General features: G+C 43.2%; 1 protein-coding gene across 7 annotated transcripts; it reads left to right on the top strand.

Moving 5' to 3' along the window:
- The first annotated feature begins 524 nt into the window (after nt 1-524).
- Nucleotides 525-26,303, top strand: cacnb3a (calcium channel, voltage-dependent, beta 3a). Of its 7 annotated transcripts, none has more exons than XM_028993160.1 (15): nt 525-807; nt 1,333-1,425; nt 14,272-14,391; nt 15,752-15,874; nt 16,049-16,167; nt 16,528-16,610; nt 16,896-16,915; nt 17,038-17,118; nt 18,938-18,996; nt 19,112-19,212; nt 19,579-19,730; nt 19,896-19,991; nt 20,952-21,122; nt 21,823-21,844; nt 22,107-23,114. In XM_028993160.1, the coding sequence occupies exons 1-15, from the start codon at nt 727-729 to the stop codon at nt 22,340-22,342; spliced, it is 1,557 nt and encodes a 518-aa protein (XP_028848993.1). In that variant the 5' UTR covers nt 525-726; the 3' UTR covers nt 22,343-23,114. The 7 variants fall into 7 exon arrangements, with proteins under 7 accessions (XP_028848993.1, XP_028848997.1, XP_028848998.1 ...); XM_028993164.1 differs by having other exon boundaries at nt 526-807; nt 21,935-22,240; XM_028993161.1 differs by having other exon boundaries at nt 727-807; nt 16,528-16,604.
- The last annotated feature ends 212 nt before the right edge of the window (nt 26,304-26,515 follow it).

Genomic DNA, 26,515 nt, shown 5'->3' with positions numbered 1-26,515 from the left:
TTATTATATATAGGAGAGAATATATATTGCCATGCACTGAAGAAAGACCACGTCTGTCCGCTAGATGGCGCTATATCTCCCCATCAGAAGCGTCTCTAAACGACACATTTTATCCGTTTAAAGCTGATATGCTGCCGGCGCGGCGAACACACGCAGCGGAAACGCGGATAAAACTACAAATAACGTCAATGTCAGCTAAACTGGACACGAGAGAGACGGAGGGAGAGAGAGATGGAGGGAGAGAGAGAGAGATGGAGGAAGAGAGAGAGAGAGAGATGGAGAGAGAGAGAGAGAGAGAGATGGAGGGAGAGAGAGAGAGGAAGAGAGAGAGAGGAAGAGAGAGAGAGGAAGAGAGAGAGATGGAGGGAGAGAGAGGAAGAGACGGAGAGAGACGAGGGAGGGCGGAGGGAAAGAGAGGGGAGAGAGGGAAAGGAAAGAGAGAGAGAGAGCGAGAGAGAGAGGGAGGGATATGAAGAGAGAGAGAGGGAGCGAGGGAGGTAAAGAAACGGAGAGAGACGAGGGAGGGCGGAGAGAGAGAGAGAGAGAGAGAGAGAGAGGATGCGGCTGCGCAGTTTGTAGCGTTCAGGGCGAAACTGCAGAAAAATAAACATCGCGGCCGGTTTCATCTTCACCGTCCCGACACGCCGCGTCCCCGCTCCGTGTGTCCATGTGTCCCCTGTCGGCGTCTGTCCCAGTCACCCAGCAGCCCCCCACGTCCCCTCATACATGGTGCAAGTGAAAATGTCCAAATCGTCCGCAGACCCCCTGTCTGGCGCAGAGACCGGCTCGCAGTCGCACTACTTCCAGGTAAGCATGTCTCCTTCTCTCCTTCTTCTCTCATTCTTCTCTCATTCTCTCCTTCTCTCCGTGCAACGCGGCGATCGTGTACTTGCTGTGAGGGAAACGTGTACTTTCTTTTCCTTTTTTCATAGCGTGGATGGATCACAACCCGCCACTAACATCCGCGACAACACGATCTCGGACAAATAAAATAGATTTAGGAGGAATAACGGGAGAGACGTAATCCCTGGTTTAGATACATCCCGCCACGCGTGGAGCCCAGATCCGCGATAAAAGCCCGAGTTTTGCACCGTGCGGGGGGGCGACGCACCTGTAGCCGCATCCAAGTGCGCGACATCGCGCCATTCTGCCGCGTCCGGGCCTTCCAACAAAATGTCTGCACGCAAACATCACGCCAACGTCCGCTGTTACCGCCATTGTATGCGTTCTTTCTCTTTTTCATTTCATCCATACGATCGGGGGGCTTATAAATAAAGGCACCACGTTGTGGAAACGAACGCGTGATTTTTTTTTACCCTCGTGCCTCCCCAGCTGCCCAGGAAGTTGCCGAAGCGGAAGAGCCGATTTAAACGCTCGGATGGCAGCACGTCGTCCGACACCACGTCCAGCTTCATCAAACGCCAGGTGAGGCCTGCCCTGAGTTCCACGCGAAAAGATCCACGGGATTGTACGTCTGAAGACACACGTGCGAAAATATCGTGAGGTGTGTGTTAAGAAAGACACGGACTATAACATTTATTTCGTTCATATACTCACATAAACAGGCCCTTTTATTTACAGGACCTCTATATTCTTCTTGGTCCTGCAACAGTTGTATTTTTTCATTCGTAGTGGTATATTTATATATATGGGATTTCAGTCGTGAGGAAAAATAACTTCTTCTGTTCGTCGATTCGGAGAGCAAGAAATGACAAAAAGCTCTTTTTTACACACACCTGAAGAGCACAAGGGAATATGAGGCCATGCTGTGGTGCGTAATGACTCATAATAACAGGGTTGTGTCGCGGCTGTAATGACGGACGCGTCCAGCAGAGGGCGGCGCTGTCGCGCTTTTTTCTTTCTTTTTTTTTTTTTTTTTTTTTGTGTGTGTGTGTGTGTGTGTGTGTGTGTGTGTGTGGCTACTGGAAAATACGTTCAGCCCAGATTCTTAATTAATGTTTCCAGGTCAGCCAGGCAAAGCAGCAGGGAGGCAGAATACGCGTTATTTAATCGAATTTTTCGGACTGGTGGGACGGGAAAGGTGACAATTTTTTGCAAACCAGTGTTTGAGTGTTTTACCGACAACAGTCTGAACCACTTCTCACTATACAATCCAGTCTGGATAACTGTCCTCGTTAATGCATTCTACATAAATCAAAGTAATAAACATCAAGTATAATCTCTCGTGTTAAAGGGCAAAGCGCAATGTTTTATTTAGGATGGGAAATTATAATTATAATGACCAGGTCATCAACGGCAGTTTTAATTTTCCCCCACAAAATTGCAGTTCTTGAAATATTAATCAGAATCATTAGCTGCTCTGCCTCGCACGAAGTGAAAACGTGTAAAAAACGTGCCTCGTCTTGTCTGTCACGAGAATTCACAAGACTCCTCATGTCGACCTCACTGTCAGTTCTACAACGTGCAGAAATGTGATGGTTTGAAGCAGGCGACGCACTGGCTCTGATTGGCCCATAATGCTAGATGTGGTAGAACACGGATCTAAAACACGTTGTATTACAGACCAGTGGCGCCTTGGCCAGTGCCAGTGTGAGGGTGTGAGAAACAGGAGCACGACCCAGCATGTGGTACTACATGAGGAACGAGAGAAAAACTGGCAAAGGCATGAACCGTGAGGCGGATTGTACAACTCCTCCAGCTTGTTTGGTTCACGCTTACACGTCCAGCCTCATTGCTTATTCAGAGGCCTTTTTTCTGGGTACATCATGTATGTATTCTGTACTACTCTCAGCTGTGTTGGTGTCTTTGCTCTTCAGTGTCCACATATAACAGCTTCAGACGCCTCGAGACGAGTTTTCAGACCTGAAATGAGCAATTTATACTAGAAATACAGACTTTTCACATACACACACACACGCATGCACAAATACACATATATAAACATATAGGTGGTAAGTCTTACATATTTATGATAATCTGGAACAGGTAATAAACCACAGAAACAACAGCATTTAAAATGTATAATCTATTAAAATTTATTATATTGATGACATGTTTTCATGAATAAGTGCAAAATGTCATTGGTGCATACAGTGTTATCTGAAAGTAAAAAATTAACTCTGCAGTGCTGTGCGCCACACATGGGACCAATTAGACTCAGTACTGGTAGACGTGTAAGAATGAAAGAGTAACCTAAGAATAACTTGCATAATATTATCGATGTCTGAGGTATTTTCATGTGAAAATCAATAACGTATCAACCAATATCAGCCACGGCGTATTAGAACCCTTTGGAGGTAAAACCTTAGTGAAAATGTAGTGATTGGGAACAATTAATCCTCAGGTCATTGTCCCATAACTGCTATTGATTTCTTAGTAGGCTTGGGTGATATTAGAAATATCTGATTCAACTATTGTATCCAATTGTGTGGATCTATGAAACCATTTTTTTTCAGTTAAGTTCTAGGTTCTTTTATGTTTGTACACCAACAGGTCATTAGAATGGAGTTTTTTTCATGCTCCACGGATCTGCAGTGCCAAATGGCAGCAGCAGCACTGCAAAGTACAACACGACTAACTTAACACAACACATCCAGAAGCACCATGCCAAAGAACATGAGGAGTGGAGAGTTTAAAGCAGTGTATGCTTAACATCTGTGTAATTGTTTTATTTAAGTCTGGTGTCTCCACCCACGAATAAGACTATTAATTACTCGGGATCAGCTAGTATCCCAACACCAAGTATTAGTATCGGATCTGAGTAGGCCAGATCGTTGTGCCCCTAATTATAAAATATTTCACAGTGATGGCATTTATCAGCAGAGTGATGTCTTTAATGGAATGAATGTGTAAAATGCAACATTCCTTTTAAGGCATATGAGGAAAAATATAGCAATGAAGAGTCTTGGAGCGATTTGGATGATATACCTGCCCAACCCTGACACGGTTCCTGTTGCTCGATAATGATTCACCACTGCAGGAACAGGAGAGGCATCTTACTTTGTGCAGCACAGGGCCATCTGTCCCAACTGTTTGCTCAGTGAAATAAAGCATGTGTTTAGTGTGTTTGGTGTGTGTGTGCGTGTGTGTGGAGTGCACTAAAAGGGTGGCTGTTCTGCTGCTTGTTGGTTTGCATACTGTACAGTGGGATTTCTCTATGCTTTGCACTGCAGAAGATTAGAGAAGGGCTTTACTTATTTTGAGGAGCAGCCACAGTAGGAATATGTTGGCAACTAACTATAAAAAAATATATATATTTCAGATTCTAGAGATAATAGGTTGCATATTACTATTGTTCAATATTCTAAAAGGGTTATTAATTATCTATTGAATACTACTATAATATAACATGCATTATTAACCTGTTGGGGGAAAAAATAGTTTAAATTAAAACTATTTACATTTATTTATGCACACAGACAGACATTTATTATGTGACAGGTCTAATAAATAAACAAACAATTAAACAAACACGCGCATTTAATATTATTATGTAAATTAAAATAAATTGTGTAATTTTTTAATTACAGTGTACATGAAATTACTGTTGTTAATTATACAAGAAAACAAGTGTCTAGGCTATACACCACATAGATGATAGTGTTAGTGTTAGTGATGTTACTTTGGGCTTGCAAGTCCTGAGTGAGGTGAGATGGAGTAGATAAGAACCAAAAAAGGGCCCAGAGGCTGGATTGGAGCTCTGGGAGCATTTCAGGTTAGCAAGTGAGAAGGCATCTGCTGGCTTGTGCGTGATCACATCGCTTATGCATGCGCTCCATTATAAACTCCATGCTGTCTGGCGCTGAACTCCACACAGTGGCACGTTTGTGTATGCGAGTCTGTCTTTGTGCAGACGCTGGACATCAGTGTCTCTGCCATGTTGTGTTAGTGCAGTGGTGCACACACACACAACCTCAGTCCTGTGTTTGATCAGGTGCATTGCAGAGGTTTCGTTGCCAGATTCTCTCTGATCCCCTGAGAGGGGATCTTAAGTGGGTCAGTGGTGGCATAGCGGTTATGGAAGCAGCCCTGTAATCAAAAGGTTGCCGGTTCAAATCCCGATCTGCCAAGGTGCCACCGAGGTGCCACTTGAGAAAAAGCACCGTTCCCACACACCGCTCCCCGGGCGCCTGTCATTGCTGCCCACTGCTAACTAAGGGTGATGGTTAAAAGCAGAGGACAAATTTTGTTGTGTGCTGTGCTGCAGTGCATCACAATGACAATCACTTCACTTTCTTTCACCCTGCAGAGGTGGATAAAATACTCACATTGATTACTTAAGTGAAAGTACAGATACCACTGGTGAAATTTTACTCGACGATGAGTGAAAGTTGTACCGTGAACATTTGAATTAAGTTAAAGTACTGAAGTATTTAATGTACACTTTTGCATTTTGGCACAGGTCATACAACAGCTAATTCCAGCATGGTAGGTGTTGTCACACAATGTACCAAGTACATACAGTACAGGGCAAAAGTTTGGACACACCTTCTCATTCAATGTGTTTTCTTTATTTTCTTTATTTTCCATTTACATGGGTAGATTCTCACTGAAGGCATCAAAACTATGAATGAACACATGTTATGTACTTAACAAAAAAAGGTGAAATAACTGAAAACATGTTTTATATTCTAGTTTCTTCAAAATAGCCACCCTTTGCTCTGATTACTGCTTTGCACACTCTTGGCATTCTCTTGATGAGCTTCAAGAAGTAACCAATCAGCTAACAAAAGAAAATCAGAGTGGCCATCATTACTCGCAAAAACAATCAAGCGCTACAACGAAACTGGCACACATGAGGACCGACCCAGGAAAGGAAGATCAAGAGTAACCTCTGTTTCTGAAGACAAGTTAATCTGAGTCACCAGCCTCAGAAATCACAAGTTATCAGCAGCTCAGATCAGAGACGAGATAAATGCCACACAGAGTTCTAGCAGGAGACACATCTCTAAAACAACTGTTAAGAGGAGACTGTGCGAATCAGGTCTTCATGGTCAAATAGCTGCCAGGAAACCTCTAAGGAGAGGCAACAAGCAGAAGAGATTTGTTTGGGCCAAGAAACACATGGAACATTAGACCAGTGGAAATCTGTGCTTTGGTCTGATGAGTCCAAATTTGACATCTTTGGCTCCAACCGCCGTGTCTTTGTGAGATGCCAAAAAGGTGAATGTACTGATTCCACATGCCTGGTTCCCACTGTGAAGCATGGAGAAGGAGGTGTGATGGTGTGGGGGTGTTTTGCTGGTGACACTGTTGGGGATTTATTCAAAATTGAAGGCACACTGAACCAGCATGGCTACCACAGCATCCTGCAGTGACATGCGATCCCATCCAGTTTCCGTTTAGTTGGACGATCATTTAATTTTCAACAGGACAATGACACCAAGCACATCTCCAGACTGTGTGAGGGCTATTTGACCAAGAGGAAGAGTAATGGAGTGCTGCGGCAGATGACCTGGCCTCCACAGTCACCAGACCTGAACCCAATCAAGGTGGTTTGGGGTGAGCTGGACCGTAGAGTGAAGGCAAAGGGGCCAACAAGTGCTAAACACCTCTGGGAACTCCTTCAAGACTGTTGGAAAACCATTTCAGGTGACGACCTCTTGAAGCTCATCGAGAGAATGCCAAGAGTGTACAAAGCAGTAATCAGAGCAAAGGGCGGTGGTTTTGAAGAAACTAGAATATAAAACATGTTTTCAGTTATTTCTATGAGGGGCCGTTTAGGAAATATTTCAGACTTTTGTTACACAAACACTGGAAGGCATTTCACTATATCCGGAAGGCGGTTCTCTGGATTCTATTTTGGCGACCCGATTCAAAGCAGTAATGGTATTTTGCGCCTGCGCAGTCCAAACCGGGTCGCGACACCACTCACCCGAGCGCCGCCACAGCGCGCCTCCTATAAATATTCAAATCTTTTTCATTTGTTTTTTACTTAGCTCATGGAGCAGTGGTGGCCTAGCAGTTAAGGAAGTGGCCCCGTAATCAGAAGGTTGCCATTTTCGAATCCTGATCCGCCAAGGTGCCACTGAGCAAAGCACCGTCCCCACACACAATTCACTGTTTGCACCGTGTGCTGTGCTGCTGTGTATCACAATGACATTCACTTTACTTTATAATGGCCTTTAACACAGTTTTTCACCTGTATCTGTGTGAGCGTTTCATATGTGTGTGTGCGAGTTTTCAGTAGTATAAATGCATGCTTGTCAGTTTCATATGTGAATGTGTGTGTGTTTCACATGTGTTTGTGTAACAAAAGTCTGAAATATTTCCTAAACGGCCCCTCAAATATTTCACCTCTTTTTGTTAAGTACATAACTTCACATTCATAGTTTTGATGCCTTCAGTGAGAATCTACCAATATAAATAGTTATGAAAATAAAGAAAACACACTGAATGAGAAGGTGTGTCAGGTGCACTAAGTAGCCTAGGATGACAGCTCATTTTTCTCTTCGTCAACTATTTACACATGTTATATCGACATAACGTTATATTTGTGTCCACGTAGCTCCATTTTGCATGCTAACTTTGTAAATCACAGTTAGCAGACAAGCCTGGCCTTGGTATTCAAAGTAATTTCACTTGCCTTTTTGGACACATTAATGTGGTTTTGTAAAAAGTCAGACAAGTTCATTGGAAACTTTCACTTGTAGCTAATAAAATGTTCACACACCTCAATATGTTTGCGCAGGTTGGAGGGCGTGTTTTTGTGGGTCGTGATATATTTGGTTTCAGGCAGACACAGCATGCGCTTAAAACAAAATTAATGTTTAATCCTTTTGGAAATGTAAACATTTTATCAAGATATGGCCAAGGGTGTGAAAATGGCACAGAAGAATCACCATTTCCGTCCAATGTGTAGCACAAGTATATGTGTGTGTGTGTGTGTGTGTGTGTGTGTGTGTGTGTGTGTATATATATATATATATATATACACATACATATATACTATATGTATATATGTAGCACAAGTATACACAACATTAACTACTACAATAAATGCCACAGAGTTGCTGCCTGGTTTTATACATTTTTTTCTTTTACACAAATGCAGCGGTAGCTGTGTTTCAGCCATGTGACTATGGTGACGAACGACTTGCAGAGAGTCCGTATTTCACACGATTTAAATGCAAGAGTGACTACCCTGATTTGAAAATGTAGGGAGTAGAAAGAACAGATAAATGCTAAAATGTAGACGTGATAGATAACCCAAAATTTCTACTTAACAAAGTAGAAATTAACAAAGTATTTGTGCTTTGTTACTTCCCATCTCTAGTCAGAATCTATCGACACCAAGAAACTCTAGACCAGCACACAGATCCGGAGTCAGTGTGACACCTATTTTATTCAGAAATGTCCATGACTATTTTAGTCTAGCTTTAGTCAACAAGAATAGTTGCCATTTTAGTCTGGATTTAGTCAATGAAAATAATATGGTACAATATAGTACAAGTACCTAGTAGAATAGACAAATTTTCTTTTAGCCAAACCCATTTCTCAATTAAAACAAGGTTGTCTTATTGATATATTCCACCTCTGCAGCCATTCCAGTGATCGCATTTCTCCCCTTTTTACAACACACATTCTGTTTTCTTTTTCACTTCATCTGCTAACCAACCACCATATATCTATGACCAATCACCAGCATTTTGAAATCTAAGTTAAATGAAAGTGAAAGTGAAGTGATTGTCATTGTGAAACACTGCAGCGCAGCACACGGTGACACAAGGTGTCCTCTGCTTTTAACCCTCACCCTTAGTGAGCAGTGGGCAGCCATGAAAAGCTGTAAGGAAATAGGGAAAGGTGTCATTTTCGTCAGACACTCAGTCGATGAATCTTAATTTATAAAACACTTTTAACAGTGTGCATAGTCACAGCCTGCATAACTTGAATGAATTACAGTGCTGAAAGCCCTCAGTGAGCAAGTCCAAGGGAACAGTGGAAGGGAAGAACTCCCTGAGCAATAATAGAAAAGGGGCGTCAACGACATGCCGCCGCCCATTTGATGTGAACGCAGGTGTGGGTGGAAACAGCTGATATGAACAACAAACCAAGGAAACAAGCCATGCAGGCAAATACAAGGACATGCTGTGCAGGTGACACTTCCACAGGCACACAGGGCGATGTGAAGCACAGGACCAATCGATAAAGGAACAGCATCTATTTATCAATCTGGCCGAGCATTGGCGTTCCAGATTAAGTACTCCTCGATCTGACATGGGCAGGTGTCTGCAGTTCCAGCAGCATTTCAAACACACAGACATCACATTCTTTTTTCTCAGACAGTGATGTCACGTAGCTTCTTTTTAAAAGGGCCTGCATTTGATCAAGAGTTTGAAAGGGACATATGGGCGAGTTGGAATATGTAGGAAGGAGAAAAATTAGAGATTATAATTTCACAAATGAACATACTACCTGATGTGGACATAACAGGGACATGAATGTTTCACAAAAATCCCTGTAGTTCATACAACTGACACATTAGGTTCATGTCATATTTTTTTAACTGAAATTGAAGTGATTGTGAATCATTGTAGCACAGCACAAGGTGACACAACAAAATGTGTCCTCTGCTTTTGGTGAGCAGTGGGCAGCCATGAAAAGTGCCCAAAGCAGTGTGTGGGGACAGTGCTTTGCTCAGTGGCATGTCAGTGGGACCTTGGCAGACCGGGACCAGCAACCTTCTGATTACGGGGCCACTTCCTTAACCACTAGGCCACCACTGTCCCACGGGCTCAATTCTAATCCAATCAGCGATCATGAAGGGCGGGGCCCACCTCTATATGAGCAGACAGAGAGGTGAGTAACTTGGACCCGTCAGATAGACAGAGTGGATGTAACCATGAATTAAAACTTTAATTGGGCCTTAAAAGTTAGACCCGAGCTTGACAAGTATAGATGCCGGCCAGCCTGACTGTCAAGATGCTTTGCGCATGTTACAAGTCATTTATAATTTTTAAAATATTGTTGTGGTCATGGTCAAAGGTTATTTCCACACCTCAGACTCTGCTTTCATAATCGCCAGAAGCTAGACTCCATTTCACTGCCTCAGCATCCATTTTTTGCTAATCAAAACGCATCACGTGACCACTCATTTACTGCGCAAGCCCGAGTAAAACTATAGAAATGAAATGCTGAAAAATCACTGGCCCAGTGAGCCCTCTCCCTGCCGCCTTCCAGCAAACAGATCATCAGGCTGAGATGATAATCAGGTTCAAGCCCTTAAAACACTTGCACATTTAGTTTATTTATTTATTTGCTTGTTTGTTAATTTATTTATTTTAATGATCTTGTTTAAATTTCAGCAAAGCACTTTAAGCACAAACGCATTTTCGGTAAGTTGCCTTTCTTGTAGATTTGAAATAAAACTGTGGTAAGGACATTGGAATTTGATTATTTACAATTCATTATTGCCGACATGCACAGTGATTTAAAAAAGTGAACCTGCAAAACTGCGTTGTTAAATGCAATGTAGTCAAACATTTTGTGCACCTAACCTTTGTGCTGTGCAGTGCAACCAGTGCAAAAAGTGTACAGCCCTGGATATCATTCACTGTCGTGCTTTACTGTCCACTATCTTCAAATGATCACACATGTTCACTTTGGCTCTGAGCTGCCAAGATGCTTTTTTCAGCAAACATGAACTTCCGTTGTATAATAACTATTCTTTCTGTATGATTTGCTGTTTGTAAATTTGTTGATTTGTAAAAATGTTTCACATGTTGCAAATTTGTTTTATTAAATGTAATTTTTTTTATAAAACGGCTTTGATTTGCAATTCTCGGCCAACGTCATAAGGTGATTCATTTTAATTATTGCGAGACAGATGTGAAAATGCTGAGGAGGTGAAACGGGTCGGATTCTGTCGCGTTGGGCCGGGTTGGGCCTAACTTTTCATGCCCGATTACAGCTCTACATTTACATTACATTTACGGCATTTGGCAGACGCCCTTATCCAGAGCGACTTACAACGTGCTCTAATTGGTCAACGCGCAATAGTTTTTCACATCTGCGGCATGAGAAGTGAGGAGCTTGGCTCAGAAACATTAAACATTTATTTTTGCATATATAAAGTTCTTGTGTTCGTTTTTTCTCCCCATGTACTATTGAAAATAGTATCGAGTGCCATCATTAGAATCTGTATGGAGTTTAAAATTTCAGTACCATGACAAGTCTAGTACCTACATAATGTGGTACCTATATGTTGTGCTGAGTATGCAACAATGGGCAATAGAATTATGTACAACGTTGGTAGGGACCTTTCAGATGGTCTGTGTTCGTCAGCTCACTTGGTGGCTTGGTGGATGTTCCAGGTTCTGGTTATCTATGTAGACATCTGAGGAGGGTATGCTCTTGGTCTTTGGTCTGCTGTTAATTGAGATCAGTAGATTTGGTGTCAAGTTATTTCGTTTTTTTGGTTGCTGCTTCTTTTGCTGTTGTTTGCCATGTTGCCTGTTGTGTTTGCCTGTGTGAAGAGCCGTTCGCAGAACCTGGAACAAACCTGGAACCTGCTTTAAAAAACGGGGAGGAGACGCATCGTATCAACAGAGAACGTGACCGAGGGGAAGGGATGGCGAGTGGACGGCTGTGTGTGTGTGTGTGTCTGTGTCTGTGTGCGTGTGTGTACAGAGCAGTAGGGCCGTTCTGAAGTCATCAATAATGGATGCAAAATGGCAGCTAGGACAGTTCACCGACAGCCATAACATCATTAAGGAGCACTTTGCTTTAGCGCGTTCCCTACTGCTGCACATAAACACTGGGAGCGGCTGTGTGTGTGTGTGTGTGTGTGTGTGTGTGTGTGTGTGTGTGTCTTGTTTCTCCTATCCGAGCATCTACCAGCTGAGCCACCTATCCATGCGCTAGTCCCTTTCTGTTGCATAAACGTGGTTCTCTGGCTCTGTGTAATGAGCAGCGGGGACCAGACTGTATGCACACGCACGCCGAACGTGGCCGTTACCGGAGACGGTGAGAGGTGCCATGTTCCGTCTGCGTAGCTGCAGTGGGGGTTCGTCTTGTTGCTCTGCTGCATTGTTTGCAGCGACATTCGACATCCCCCCCGGTCGCGGTTTAGGAGGCATTCATCATCCACAGACTGCAGGTCTGCATGGAAACGTGCAGCACGTGTACGGGGTGGGAGACCATGTCGCTAATAAACACGTTTGATCCGCTCTGGATGTGGAACAGCAGGAGAACGGCAGGATGCATGTAGGCGGGGCAGCCGGGAGTCGCTGCTCCCCTGTTTCTCCCAGGTTTCCCCTCGCTGCTGTCGCCTCGGCCGTGCCGGCGCTCACTTTGTTCCACGCCGCGTTATTTAGAGCTGACAGAATCGGGGCTGAGTTTCATCTCCATCGCCCAAAATAGGCGAAGAGTGAAGCTCTCCGCCTAGATCCCCACCCACCCTTCCTGCCCTCGCTGCTGCTGTTGTAGTCTCGCCCGTCTACCTTGCCCATTGGCTCGTGTTTTAATTCCTGCCGCATTACGTCCATCACGATATAGATCTGGCGCTCTCGCTGGATGACCCTGGGCTAGAATCCTCAGTGCTGAAATATTAAAGCGCGGAAGTGATAAACGACGGGCGGTGCATGAGCCGTGGGAAGAGGGCGGGGCCGGCTTTGTGCTATTTCTGGTTCCTGCCGTGCCGGCTGGGATGGGAGGGGTGTCAACATCTGCACAGCTGTGTGTCGGGTGTGTGAGCGCCTGTCAGGGGACATTGTCAGTCCGTTCCGTCCGGGGCCTTAATTACACACCAAGCTCTGGCGCAGGAAAGCAGCACAGCCACAGACGTTGCATCTCAACACATATTCTCACCACCGACATCCAGAATTTTATATAGGGCACCCCGGGATGAATCAGATAACCGAAAATTCGGTCTTTATCGGCACACGCCTCCGGGTTGTCTCGCATTTTCCCCCTGTTTTGGCCCTCGTGCCGTGTTCGCCGTGCCCTCCATCGCTCCTGTGCTTCCTTCCCCGCGGGCTGACGTTGTGAAGTAGAGCTGTCATGTTGTTAAGATATATGTAATATTCAACTCTGCAATTACTATGTGACTGTTTAACTAGATTTATGCTCGCTTTGGTGTTCTTTTATAGAAAATTGTATTTAAATGTACTTGAATGTGGAGATGTGGTTCTCTGAGGCTGTGAAGCGTGGAGGTGTGGAGGCCCAACACCAGCGGTGTGGGAACACCAGCGATGAAAGTGCTGAATCGTTGAAAAAATGGCCAAAGAGAGTTAAATATGCTAATGTCTGCACTTTTGTGCACTCGTTCTTTCTCCCGTCGGATGCTGTTAATAATATATAAGCACGTCTGCGTGCGTGTGTGTTGATTTAACTTCCCTGTCTCCTCCGCATTGCTACGTCTGTTGGACGATGAATCGCGCACGGAAACCAGCCTGCCAGACGGCATCGGAGTGAACGCAGTGCTTCGCGTCTCAGGGGTCGTGCTTCACCGCGCGTCTTCTACAGGAACTTCAGAGAACCCGTCCTGTCGTGCCTTCATTATTCACCACGAATGTAGACCTGGATGAGATTTGTTCTTTTTTTTCTGGTTCATTCTGGCGTCTCACACACACACACACACACGCACCATCATGTCCTGTTTTCGCCACCCGTTCTCGTTTTCTCTCTCTCTCTCTCTCACACACACACACCACCCCGTTCTCTCTCCCCTCTCCCCCGCCTCTCTCTCTCTCTCTCTCTCTCGTGGCGGTGCACCAGCGGCGTGTTGAGTGCCGTAATGGCTGCTCGGCTGTAAGCAGGTGCTCCGGCTTTCATTTTCTCTCTCATGGCGCTCCTCTCGTCTCCGACGATGTGGTGGTAGAGCGAGGCGGAGGAGAACAGCGGGGCTCTGAGCTTCCAGAGGGACGGTAGGGCGCACAGATGCGTGTCTGTGACTGAGGATGAATGAATGAAAGGCGCATACTTATTTATCCTTTACAACAGTGCAGTCTCCGTGTGTTATTTTCCACCTCGAGGCATTTCAGCAGAATTCCTGATCCGGGAACGCCGGTGAGTCACGGGAGTGCGGTGCTGCTGCTGTGGGTTGAAACCCGACACGTTTAAACTGTTCCAGGCATAAACTGCCGCATGGATATCCCTTAAACATGAGCCACCCAGGCAGGCCTGGAGACCCCGCTTTTGGACCTGTTTGGTTGAAAATTCCGATCTTGGGCCGTGGTCATTAACGAACACTTAATGGTCTCTGATGATGCTCATGGCAGTAAAGCGTGTGAAAAACGAGCGTCCAGCTGACAGGGGAAGAGCGCAGATTGTCCCCCCGTCTCATTAGACCATTTCGTCCTTCATTTACAGGGTTCCGCCGATTCGTACACAAGCAGACCTTCGGATTCCGAGCTGTCAGCGGAGGAGGATCGCGAGGCGTATCGGCGCGAAGCCGAGCGCCAGGCCCAGCTCCAGCTCGAGAGGGCAAAGGTCGGTCACATCCACGTACACATGGCCTTTTCATGTCTGAAAAGTGGAAAGTTATTGTACATTTGCAGTTCAAGACTGTGCCAAGTACGTTTATTTTGTAAGGAGTGCTTTTTATTAGTCTGGAAAAAAGTGGGATCTGATCTGATATCTGGGTCAGTACGGGCGTGGCATCAAGCTGCCACTTTGTGCACTGCTGATCGGAATTGTTTGTCCGTCGTGCTGCTCTGCTATCTGCAGAAAATTGAATACGTTCAACCCGTTAGCTAATCGGCTAATTAGCACAAGTCAACGAAGACAATAAGGTGAAGAAGCTAAGAAATGTAGTGGACAATGTCATCCTATGTTGTCACGCGTGAGGAACAATGACCGGGTGCCGCTCAGGTGCTAAATGGCTAATGTCACCACCGTCCTAACAGCAGACTAACTACGACGTGAAATACAGAGTCATGTTGGATAAAGTCATGTTGGATAAAGACTAATTAAATGTTACCAGTTATGTGTTCTCACCAAATAGGTGACATAATATAGGTGACATAATAACTTTATAGGTGACATAATAACTTTAATAAGACATAGGTGTTCATTAGGTGTAATAAGATGTAACACGGACGGAACAGTCCCAGGGGTAACATATTTTTATTTAGCCTCGCAAAAAGATTTGAACAAGGCAAGGAGATGAATGATTGTCTACATCATCGGCCCCAGTTGACAGGAACACATTGACAGGACAAAGAGAGACATTTTAGACACCAGATTTGGGGGTACAGTTTGTTCCTGTATGACACTAGTCCACATGGGACAAGGTTATAGTTCAAGTTATAGTTTATAATTACAACCAATGTCAAGTTTTTTTTTTTTTTTTTAATTCCTTCACTTCACTCTGGGCAACAGATGACCTGCCCCAGCCAACGGAGCACACTTCCCAACATCGAGTCCATCTGTCCTTTCCTCACCACATTTATACTTTCACAACCAACCAACCAATCAATTTTTTAAATATTCAAGTAAAACGTCCATTAGAGTGGTCCGTGCATATCTTCCCCACCTTGATATGTTCAGCATGCAGTTTTAGTTTTTCTCAAATCACGCAAAATGTTAATATTATTGTGAATGAAAATTCCAATGTTGGATTTTATTATTCTGTAAGACTAAATGAAAGAAAGTTGGCTTTGGGACTTTTTTGTGTGTGTATTTACACTGATTTATGAAAAAAAAAAGAAAGGTTATTGCTAAATATACAAAAACAGTTTTCCTGGATTTTTCATGATTCTCGTTTTTTTTTAGTATGCTTTCTGCCTTATATTATAGGCTCACCACATGTTATTATGCAGTTGAATAATTCCCTGAAAATTTCTCACAGACCAAACCAGTAGCGTTTGCAGTGAAGACGAATGTGAACTACTGCGGAGCGCTGGATGAGGACTGTCCTGTTCAGGGCGCTGCAATTAACTTTGAAGCCAAAGACTTTCTGCACATAAAGGAGGTGAGAATCACAACTGTGCACTGGACTTTTGACACGTAGAGGTATAAACTGTCTACTTGCTATAGGTCAAGACAGATTTGTCTCATCAGGATGCATGGACCATAACAGAACAAACAGATCTGTTGTGTTGTGCTGCATGCTAATAGTGGACACCCTTGCTGTGATGTGTTTCAGAAGTACAACAATGACTGGTGGATCGGACGGCTGGTAAAGGAGGGGGCAGACATTAGCTTTATCCCCAGCCCCCTCCGACTAGAAGCCATGAGGCTCAAACAGGAGCAAAAACAACAGCGGTAAGAATGTAAAATGCACACATACAACACAGCCAGCTACATAGAGCCTAGAAAGGGGTGGTAGTTGCCTAGTGGATTAAAACCAGAAGACCACTAAGTCACACGTTTAAACCCCACCATTGTGTCCCTGAGCAAGACACTTAACCCTGAGTGTCTCCAGGGTTACTCTGTCACTCTGGATAAGTCACTCTGGATAAGATCTTGTATCCACTTGTATCCAGAGACCTTCATGTCATATGTTTGTGGCTCATTTACAAACAATTAGAACTTTTTTAATACTTATAACAACGCATTTGTAATTTTTTTTTAAATAATGTGAATGTCTTAAGGGCTGATTAGTGTCATGCTGTGGCTCTTTAGAAAAAGTGGAGGGAACTCCTCCTCCAGCCTGGGTGATATGGTGACTGGTGGCTGGAGGTCCACCCCGCCCTCTGCAGGTGAGAGTAAGTATGACAGGGCCTGAACAAACAAGACAAGGGTGGGTGCTCCCAGGAGGCTTTGCTGCACATTACTGTGAGACATCCAATCCCTCCAGCAGTTCATGGGCACTTAGCTGCCTTCTGTATTTTCACACCTTCATAACATGAATGAGACAGCATATCTCAATAATCACATCAGACCAGTTTTTAATTCTCGACTAGTCCTGTGTTCTGCACACAGATATCAAATTGCTTTATATATTTTTTGTTTTGTTGCTAATTCTTTGGTTTCTTGTTTCTAAATTAAAGCCAAACAGAAGCTAAAGCAGGTATGTGTCTAAGAGAGCTTCATCTTTTGTGCATGCCATAAATTATAAATAAATATTTCTCTCCGGAATTAATCTAATGGTAAACCTGTGTTATCTGTGATTGCCTCTCTGTTTCTCTCCAGGCTGAACACATTCCTCCATATGATGTGGTTCCATCCATGAGGCCTGTGGTTCTGGTTGGGCCTTCACTGAAAGGCTATGAGGTCTGTATGGAAATGACTGGACCAATGCAGATCTTAGAATAAGGAAATATTTTAGATTACATTAATTGTTTTCCTTGTGTATATTAAAAACATGATTAAGCTCGTTTCAGAATTATGTTCAATTCCGTAACGATGCCTGAGAATTTCTTAAGGCACTTGATGGGCATGGCAGTTCCTTTAGATGTACTGAATCTTTAAAATTTGTTCCTTTTAAAGATTAATTCTACAGATTTGTTTGCTGAATTACTGAGTCATTCAAAAAGTAATGAGTCATACAAAGTCAGTAATTCAAATCTGAGTGTTGTGACAAACACCTTTGTAAAAACTAAACTCATCTATAAATCATAGTGTTTTAAGTGTCCTGTCCTGTGGTATGCCATTTAACTGGTCCATCATTTGCTCTAATGAAGGTAATACAAAGTCACTATTCTCATTGTATAAGAACATTATCCAACCCCTGGATTCTCTAACATTTTATATGCATTCATCTGCAATCATCATCTGTACTCAGTCTGTAACTCAAATTTCCTTAAATTAAACAGTGATAAAACTGAAATCCTACTTATTAGTACTAAATCAACATTATCCAGAACTCATAGTATTTCAATTGATATTGATAACTGTTTTATCTCCGCACCAAGGCACTCACTAGCATACATTCACTCTTGTCCTTTAAATCACAATCACAACATCCGTCCAAGTGTGCTTTCTCTCTCTGAGTCATTTGCTCTTTCTAATTGATTTATAGTATATATGCCTTTTAATCTGTTTTATTATGTCTTATAATCTTGTTTTTTTATTGGAGTTTTGCTGTGTGTTTTATTGTTCATTGTATGGTGTCCATGTTTGTCAGAAAGGCATAAATAAAATGTATTACTCTTCAAATTAATCCGTTCACTAAACATATAAGCCACAGTATACATTCATTGTAGGATTCACACTGAACATGCACCGTTCCCTTGCTCATTGTCGGAACGAGAGTCACACATTTTCTCAAACTGTGGGTTTTATACGCTACTTATTACCTGCTGTGTGCTACTGTAAGTGAGTTGTTGCGGTGAGTTGTTAGCAAAGCTTTCTCTTCTTTAGCGGTTCCTTTTCTATGAGGTACACTTGAACACAACACACCAGGACATGCCACCACATCTGAATGTTCACTGTTCATTTAATCCTATTTTGCAATCTGTTGCTACACTGGTCATTGCACAATGCACTTTATCAAAATCTGTGTCTTATGTTCTCCTTGAACATACATATTTGCTTACTTTTTCACTAGCCTTATTCTTTTATTCTATTTTATTTATTTTTATAACTGTTGCTTTAACTATGCACAGGCAAAACAGATTGGTTCAAGATGCTTTTCACAGCGTGTAGTAGTGCTGTAATTATGCACGTCACAAATATGAATCTTGAATCCCTCTCTCCATCCTTTGCTCCTGCCTAGTCCCTGCTACAGATGATGAGAATGGCAATCTCATTACTGCCATTCTAACGTTTTAGGTTTGCTCTTTCTGGAAACTAAATCTTTTTAAAAAACAGAAAAACTGTCACCTCTCATGATTCATTAGAGGGTTGTTCACCAAGTGATTCATTCATTCAGGCATCTGTGAAGCGGCACGTGCACGGTCCCTCCCTCCCACCTGAGCTGAGACAGTGATTTGGTTTAGTACTTTTCTTTTAAAAGATTTGTTCTTTTGTAAATGACACAACACAAATTTTGGCAGTACTTTAGGAGCACAGATGTGTTTTAATAGTGTGTTAATGTGAAAGAACAGATGTTGTGAAGGTGCCTATTATAAATAACGTTCTTCTCCCACAGGTGACAGATATGATGCAGAAAGCTCTATTTGACTTCTTGAAACATCGCTTTGATGGGAGGTCAGTGTTACATTATTATATATATACATTTATATTACATATTAATCATAATGTCTATAAAATGATACGCTCGTATTCCTGATGTATAAATTTGGTGTTTTTTTGCTTTCTTAAGGATCTCCATAACACGTGTCACCGCTGACCTCTCTCTTGCCAAGAGGTCGGTCCTTAACAAGAGACCTATAATGGAGCGCTCTAACACTCGCTCGAGTTTAGGTGAGGAACCACCACCCTCCCACATTTATGCTCACTTACACACATTAACACACACACATGCACATTTCAATAAAAAAACACACTTTTAACACCCTATAGTATCCATTAAAATTATAATTTGAAACAATTCTGTCAACCAAATTGTGCAGTTACCCAGGATTTAGAATAATACCTATTATTAGGTAGGTATTATATACCTATGATTTATGCCAACCAATCAGATGTGATCCTTGTGCACTATTCATGTGGAGCCTGTTTCAAAATATGTCATAATACATGTATTAATACCGAATTTGAATATTGAGCTTTTTGGTGGTTTCTCATGGGGTAAAGTGACTTTTGAATGTTCTCTCTGGCCATCTAAAGCCGAAGTCCAGATTGAGATCGAGAGAATATTTGAACTGGCCAAAACCCTGCAGCTGGTGGTCCTGGATGCAGATACCATCAACCATCCAGCACAACTCACCAAAACCTCACTGGCACCAATCATTGTGTACGTCAAGGTCTCTTCTCCGAAGGTACGACATACTGATGCTATATGATGGTTCCCTCAACTCAAGGTCCAGGGAATCATGCCAGTCATGTTCCTAGAAGACCTTGTCCTAGATGTTTTGAAAGACATCATCCGTGCATCACCACAAGATCTGTTTCTCAACGCCACCTCATCTTCTCACATTCTGCAGGTTCTCCAAAGGTTAATAAAGTCCAGAGGCAAATCACAGAGCAAGCACCTGAACGTTCAGATGATGGCGGCTGATAAACTGGCCCAGTGCGCTCCTGTGAGTCACCGAAACGTCACCCCTCCTCCACCAGAACACGATCCACAGGACAATTCACACCTAGAGACAGATTTTGCTTTGAATGACGTGTAACTTCTGTGTTTATTTCGCATACAAATACAGTATGTTTTTTTTTACTGTTTGATATACCGAATATTTAATTTAGTTGATTGTTTATATGAACATGGGAATTACCACATACGCACTATGTTTTCTGCTTGAACAATGTAACAGACCAACTCCAGTGAGGACAAATAATATTAATTATGTGTGCAAACGTTTGGGCACCTTTGCTTAAAATGTATGTTACTGTGATTTGTCAAATTAGCAGAAGGTGAACTGATCACCGGTAGAGGCTAAAGCAATAAAATTGGGCATCAGTTTGTTAAGGCTTTTTGTAGAAAGAAAAAGGATTTTAATTTTTGAAGACTCTTGTGTGATCTACTTGTGTGACTTGTCGTAGAACCCACAGTAGAACGGTGCACCACCACTCCTTTTGCCTAGTAATCCTGCTAGAAGCTCTTTCAGACCTCTTCCAGATAACACTTCAACGTTCCAGCCATTTCTTTGCATCTTTGCAAGCATCGATAATTTTGTTTATCAGAATGAAATTGCTTAGAGGATCCCATGCATTGGCACAAATTGGGACAAATTTGAGGAAATCTGCACCACATGACCTTTCCTAATAATGATTTAATGATTTGGTAAAAGTTACATGACAATGCAAATGGATGAGGTTGCCCAAACCTTTGCATAGTGTTCTTAGCTTGAGAAGTACATTTTGTTTCCCAGAGTCAAATTCTGACTAAAGTTATGTTGCATGCTATTCCATTTAGCCATTATCCTACCTGCCGCTCAAAGCCATTCCCACCCACCGTATCTCCATCACAAGATATTTGATATAATATCTTCTAATTCCATCCCCCTCACGTCACCTCCTCCACCCTGTCTCCGCATTAGGAGATGTTTGACATCATTCTCGATGAGAATCAGCTGGAAGACGCCTGTGAGCACCTGTCCGAGTATCTGGAGGTCTACTGGCGCGCCACCCACCTGCCTGGCACCACCCCCATCAACCCACTATTGGAGCAGAGCCTGATGACCTCGCCCTCAGGCATCTCCAACCTCCAGGTGACTAGCTAGGACTAGCTAGAAGGGTGAATTGGTTTTTGGAAGTGGGAGTTTGTAGCGGGGGTAATGTGCTGATATCAGGACTGACCCAGTTAGACCCAGGTGTGTTTGGAGTTGAGTAGAAAATTACCGGAGCAAGAGATCATTTCTAAAAATAAAATCTCCGGGTAACCACCTGCGTCTCCAGAGATTTAATAGGAGAGTCATTTTAGAACAACATTAAAATTGCTGTGCATTTACATTTACAGCATTTATCAGACATCCTTATCCAGAGCGGCATAAAATCAGTGGTTACAGGGACAGTCCCACTGGAGACACTCAGGGTTAAGTGTCTTGCTTTGTGGTCTTCTGGTTCATAGCTAGGTTACTTCTATCCCTACACAACCAATCAGCTACAACACCGGTAATCTCCAAAACTGGCCAATTGTAGGGTTCCAAGTGACTTTGACGTGGACTAGATTGGGATGTTAGACAACTGGGCCCGGTCTGGTCCTACAGAAGGACTAGAGAAATTCCGAATGTTGGTTGACGATGAGAAGGTGTGTGAAGCTAAAGACCAGTCAGAGTGATGATACTGTATTCCTGGACTTGCGTGTCATGTCAGATTTGAGTTTGTTCTGTATTTCTGACTGTCTCCTCCACCTCCCTCTCTCTCTCTCTTTCTCTCTCTCTACCCCACCTAACTCATACATGTTTGCAGCACCCTCAAGTGTTTACATCTTGTAAGTGTCTCTCTTGCTCTTGCTCTCTCTCTTTATCTCTGTGTGTCTCTGAAATGTCTCCTCAGTCATCAATGCATTGCGTTTTTGCAGTTGTCATAAACATGGGAAGTAATTGAATGATGCCATACAAAAGAGCACGGGGTGAGTAAGTAGGACAATCAGCCCGCATCCCCCACCTCACACCACCACCTCCCTCTTTTCTGCACCGTAATCCTTGACCTTCCTCCCCTTCAAACCCCACCTCCAACTTCACCTAACCCAGCCAGAATAAGGTCAGAGTCTTTTATCCATTTTGTCCCCTTCCCTCCCTCCCTTCCACGGGCCCATCTCCAAGCACACAGGAACCATCTCCAGCCCAGTGGTGGTGATGGATGGTTCTCCAGCCGAACATCTCCGTCCCTCAGAGATGGGCCACCAGAGCACCATGAGGAGAGTTCACCATGCAGGCCAATGATTTGCTGGCATCCACCTTTCTCTCCATCTCTCTGTGCTTTGTGAATGTGACGCCTCCCTGGTGTCTCCCTGAATGCCATCCACTCTCTAATGACACTAGTAAAGGGGCGGGGAACAACACCGAGCATGTGAATGAACGGCTTTTCTGCCCGAGAAAATCAAGGTTTTGCAATCGAACTTTTTTTGGTAAAATTGGACCACAGAATTTCTGGATGTTGCCGTTAACAGCGCTATGTCATCGTCATTTGTCTCCGGGGCCCTATTTTGACAAATGCTGTTTTTTCCGCCATCCAGCTACTGGTGGCCCGTAAATGAGGCGTGTCTGGGCGCATTGTCAGCATTTTCCTGTTTTAACCAAAAAAAAAATCTGTACACCATTATTCAATGTTTTTTAGCAGCACATTTTTAGAAAGGGATGAACAGCGCTTGTGTTGGTTCATGACACAGCAGGTGCGTTTTGCTGTGGTTTATACATTTTATAATATATTACAAATATATCATATTAATAACTGTATGTAAAAATTTTTTTTTTTTAACATTCACACTAACCTTATGGTTCCCAGTTATATTGAGGTGGGACAGTATCATAATAGCAACACACCATAGACCTTGCCATTTAAAGACGAGATGATGAGCCATTCTTATTGGCTATTAAATATTTGGCCCAAAACACACGTATGAATAATTAAGACAAGCCGGCAAAATATAATTTGTGTTTTCCGCGGTGCGTTTGATTGTCAAAACAGGGCCCTAGATGTCCACTGTCTGGTTGAGATGGTTGCTGCATCTCAGCTCTTATCCTCCCTTCTCTCCTTCTCTCCAGAACCAGCAGCTGCTGCCCGTTGGGGGGGGTGGGGGGGGAGACGAGGAGGACCACGGGGAGCAGGACAGCCTGATGCCCTCCGACGAGGCCAGTGACTCGCTGTCCCACAGCCGGAGGGGGGGCTCCAGCTGCGCGAGGCGTCCTGGGGACGAGGAGGAGGAGGAGGAGGAGGACGAGGTGGAGGAAGAGTATGACCCGCCCCACCACTCCCACACCTACCGGGACATGTACCCGTCGCACCGCAGCCATCCCAGGGGGGTCCACAGTGCAAACGGGCACGAGTCACAGGACCGCCTGCTGCAGAGAGAATCCCAGGAGGGTCACAACCAGCGCAACAACCGGCAGAGGACACGCCCCTGGCCCCGAGACAACTACTGAGAGACTCGGGGCTGGAGAGTGTGTGTCTGTGTGTGATTGTATGTGTGTGTGTGAGAGAGAGAGATATGTGTTTTGGGAATTTTGTGTCACCGTCACCCACTCTCTCTCTCTCTCAGGGTCCTGCTCCATTTCCACCCCACGGTCTGTGTCTGACCGTGCTGACATGTAGCATAACGTCCTGGAGTTGTGCATTTTGGTTTGTGTGTGTGGGGGTGAAACAGCGTACAGGGTCGTGTTGTAGCACGTGATGGATCGAGGTGACAGTCTCATCATTTGCACATGAAGCCACTCCCACCACTCTTTTCCAATAGCAGAGAGGTCTGTCTTCCTCCCCCTGACTCCGCCCCCCTCAGAAATCTCTTTATTTGTGATTAGTTCATCTTCACTGAATGACAAGGCGGATGTATGTGGGTCTTCTTTAAAAGAGGGCGGGGTAGCCTGCTCTTGTTCAGCCCCCCCACTTCCTTAATATGCTGAGAATCATACGAGGGAACCGTTGCAGTAACTGATGACAACGCTGACCTCTTTCTCACTCCTCGCCTCTCCTGAAGACGCAGGTGAAGGTTGCTGCGGTGCATGTTGGGAACAGAACGTTGTCCCTTTAGCAGGAGGCAGGTAGTTCAGCAGCCCCAGAACGTGTTGTTCTCCAGAACCAGTTCCCCTTCAGACGGTACCAACGTTAGCTGTTACACTGGCGACTTGTACACCTGGATCCTGTCTGGTGAACGTTCAGTAAATGTAGGGCAAACCTATGACCTGGCCTTAAACCCCCAAAGTCTTTGCCTATCTTTCCATCTGCATGGTTAATATTTGACTATTTAGGACTATTTGCACAAATAAGGTCCTTATGGGACCTTTAGGATCCTTCTTTAGAGTAGAAATGTCTAAAAAAATAGATTGCATCCGATTTCAGTGTACATATTGAATGGGCACCTGATAATGAAGATAATTCTTTAGTAATATATTTTGCTTTGTCATTTTACTTTTTGAAGAAACGTTGCTATGTTTACACGGGCTGGATTGTTTTTTACAATAAAACTACTAAAGAAAAAGGTGGGGGGTACAAGGCGAAGCATTGGCAGGGGTGCTGGTGTGTGGAGTGTAATGGATGTAATATAGACCCATAAAGCTTCAGTACACTGGACTGTGTCACACGCGACCAAACGTCCTGCGGCTTCACGGGGGGGTGGTGGTGGTGGTGGTGGTGGACGTGTTGAAACGGCCTCTTTCAATGCACTGAATGTGTTCACCCATTCACACGCATGGGAGAATGTACTCTTGCATGCCTTAAAATACTCCTGCACCCACAGAGACCTCTGAAGATTGTCTTGGGGTTTGTCTTTTCTTGCACTTGATTCTTTTAGTTTTAAACCGAAGTTCTGTTTGTTTAACCCCTCAACACTTAAAACGTCATCCTTAGCTTCTCTTTATTCAAAAACATGTTACTATTATTATTATTATTATTATTAACAGCATGGAACTATATATCAAGATGGTATGGACCTGTGTTAAAAGGTTGAGTCCTTTTTTCCAGGTTCACCGCATGGATTTTCACCCCCGTGGTTCTCACATTAATGGTGTCTCCCTCAGGCAAATCCATTTTACTCTAGTTCAGCTACATCTAATGGGTTTAACAGTGGATAATGTAACACATTGCAACGTGTTACAGTAAAAAGACACGGTTGTTGTTTGCATGATGTTTACAGCACTAGTCTGTGCACAGAACATAGCGGTTTCTGAGTTGTCACTGCATTGAAAACGATGCCTTCGCACCCCTTTATCTACCTTTGCCCAGTGTGGACTGGTCAGCGGACGTCTTCTCTCTTCAGTGTACTGTGGCTTTATTGTCTAATCTCCATGTTTCACTGTTATCTTTATCTATTGTTCTGTATTTTGGGGGGAAAACAACCCTAAAGCATGACTGAAAAATAGAAGAAAAAAAATTCTATGCAAGTGTTGCATGAGATCTGATTGTTTATTTCTTCAGTACTTTAGTAATGCATTGATTCTTCTTCTCGTTATTAAATAGCATTAATTGTCAGTAGGACGTTTTTACTTTCCTATATGGTAAACACCGGGTGGTAAATAAACGTTTAGCGGGCGCTCTCTGAGAATGGCCTGAGTGAACGTTTTTTTTAAATTAGTCTGAAGGCATTTTATCAACTAATTTGATCAAAATGAATCAACCTCTAAAAAAAAAAAAAGGGAACTCTCGCCAAATGAAAAAAAATTGATGTTGAAAACATTTCATTTTCTTTTTCCTGTTAGTTCAGAATAACTAAAAGATACCTTGCATGTCTTAATATGTTACAAGCTAATTTTGGGGGCTGTGTATGGGTTTTTTTCATTTCTTAAAGCGGACCAATATAATAATAATAAAATCATTAAGGGTTATTTTGGGTATAAGAAGCACAATTCTTACAACTGTTATGATTTACGTGAATTCTGTTGTCTTCTATTCTGTATGCAATACGAACATTGAAAGATATCGCCTTAGAACATCAAGACTTCCTCTTCTGTGTAGGTACAAAAAAAAAAGAAAGAAAAAAATATCACACACACATATATATATATATATATATATATTGCACTAATTTTCTTTTTGATGTCTGCTTTGTAATGCAATAAATGCACTAAATGTAACCCTGATTTCTACAGATGTTCACAGCGGTGTACAAGCGTGCCGCTGCACGCCCTGCCCTGCTTTTCTGACCAGAGAAAAAAAGACATTTCCTGCCTGATGCTGTATACAATGCTTTCTATTTCAATTAAATTGCTTATAGTTATAATAAACATAAAATTTTATGTAATTTTATTCTTTCTGTGGTGCTATAACCCTATGAATGTACAACAGACAAAATGCCATGGCCATGTGCAATCAGCATTTCAATTTGATTCAAGGACAGAAGTTCTGGAGCAGGGTTATTCAGTGAGAGGGTCATATCACCAGGGTCATTTGAAGCCCTACATCAACTAAACAAAAATGTAAAAGGTATTGTGTTTGGAAGCAGGCCAAA

Source organism: Denticeps clupeoides, chromosome 10 (assembly GCF_900700375.1).
Source record: "Denticeps clupeoides chromosome 10, fDenClu1.1, whole genome shotgun sequence".
NCBI lineage: Eukaryota > Metazoa > Chordata > Actinopteri > Clupeiformes > Denticipitidae > Denticeps > Denticeps clupeoides.
The sequence above is the reverse complement of the archived record's forward strand: the minus strand, read 5'-3'. Positions and strand labels throughout refer to the sequence as shown.

Bases quoted from the DNA above. Each gene is read 5' to 3' on its own strand.
- cacnb3a (XM_028993159.1), top strand. From the start codon at position 727: ATGGTGCAAGTGAAAATGTCCAAATCGTCCGCAGACCCCCTGTCTGGC. The intron at 15,875-16,048 runs GTGAGAATCACA...GATGTGTTTCAG, and splicing joins ACTTTCTGCACATAAAGGAG to AAGTACAACAATGACTGGTG. The intron at 16,916-17,037 runs GTATGTGTCTAA...GTTTCTCTCCAG, and splicing joins CCAAACAGAAGCTAAAGCAG to GCTGAACACATTCCTCCATA.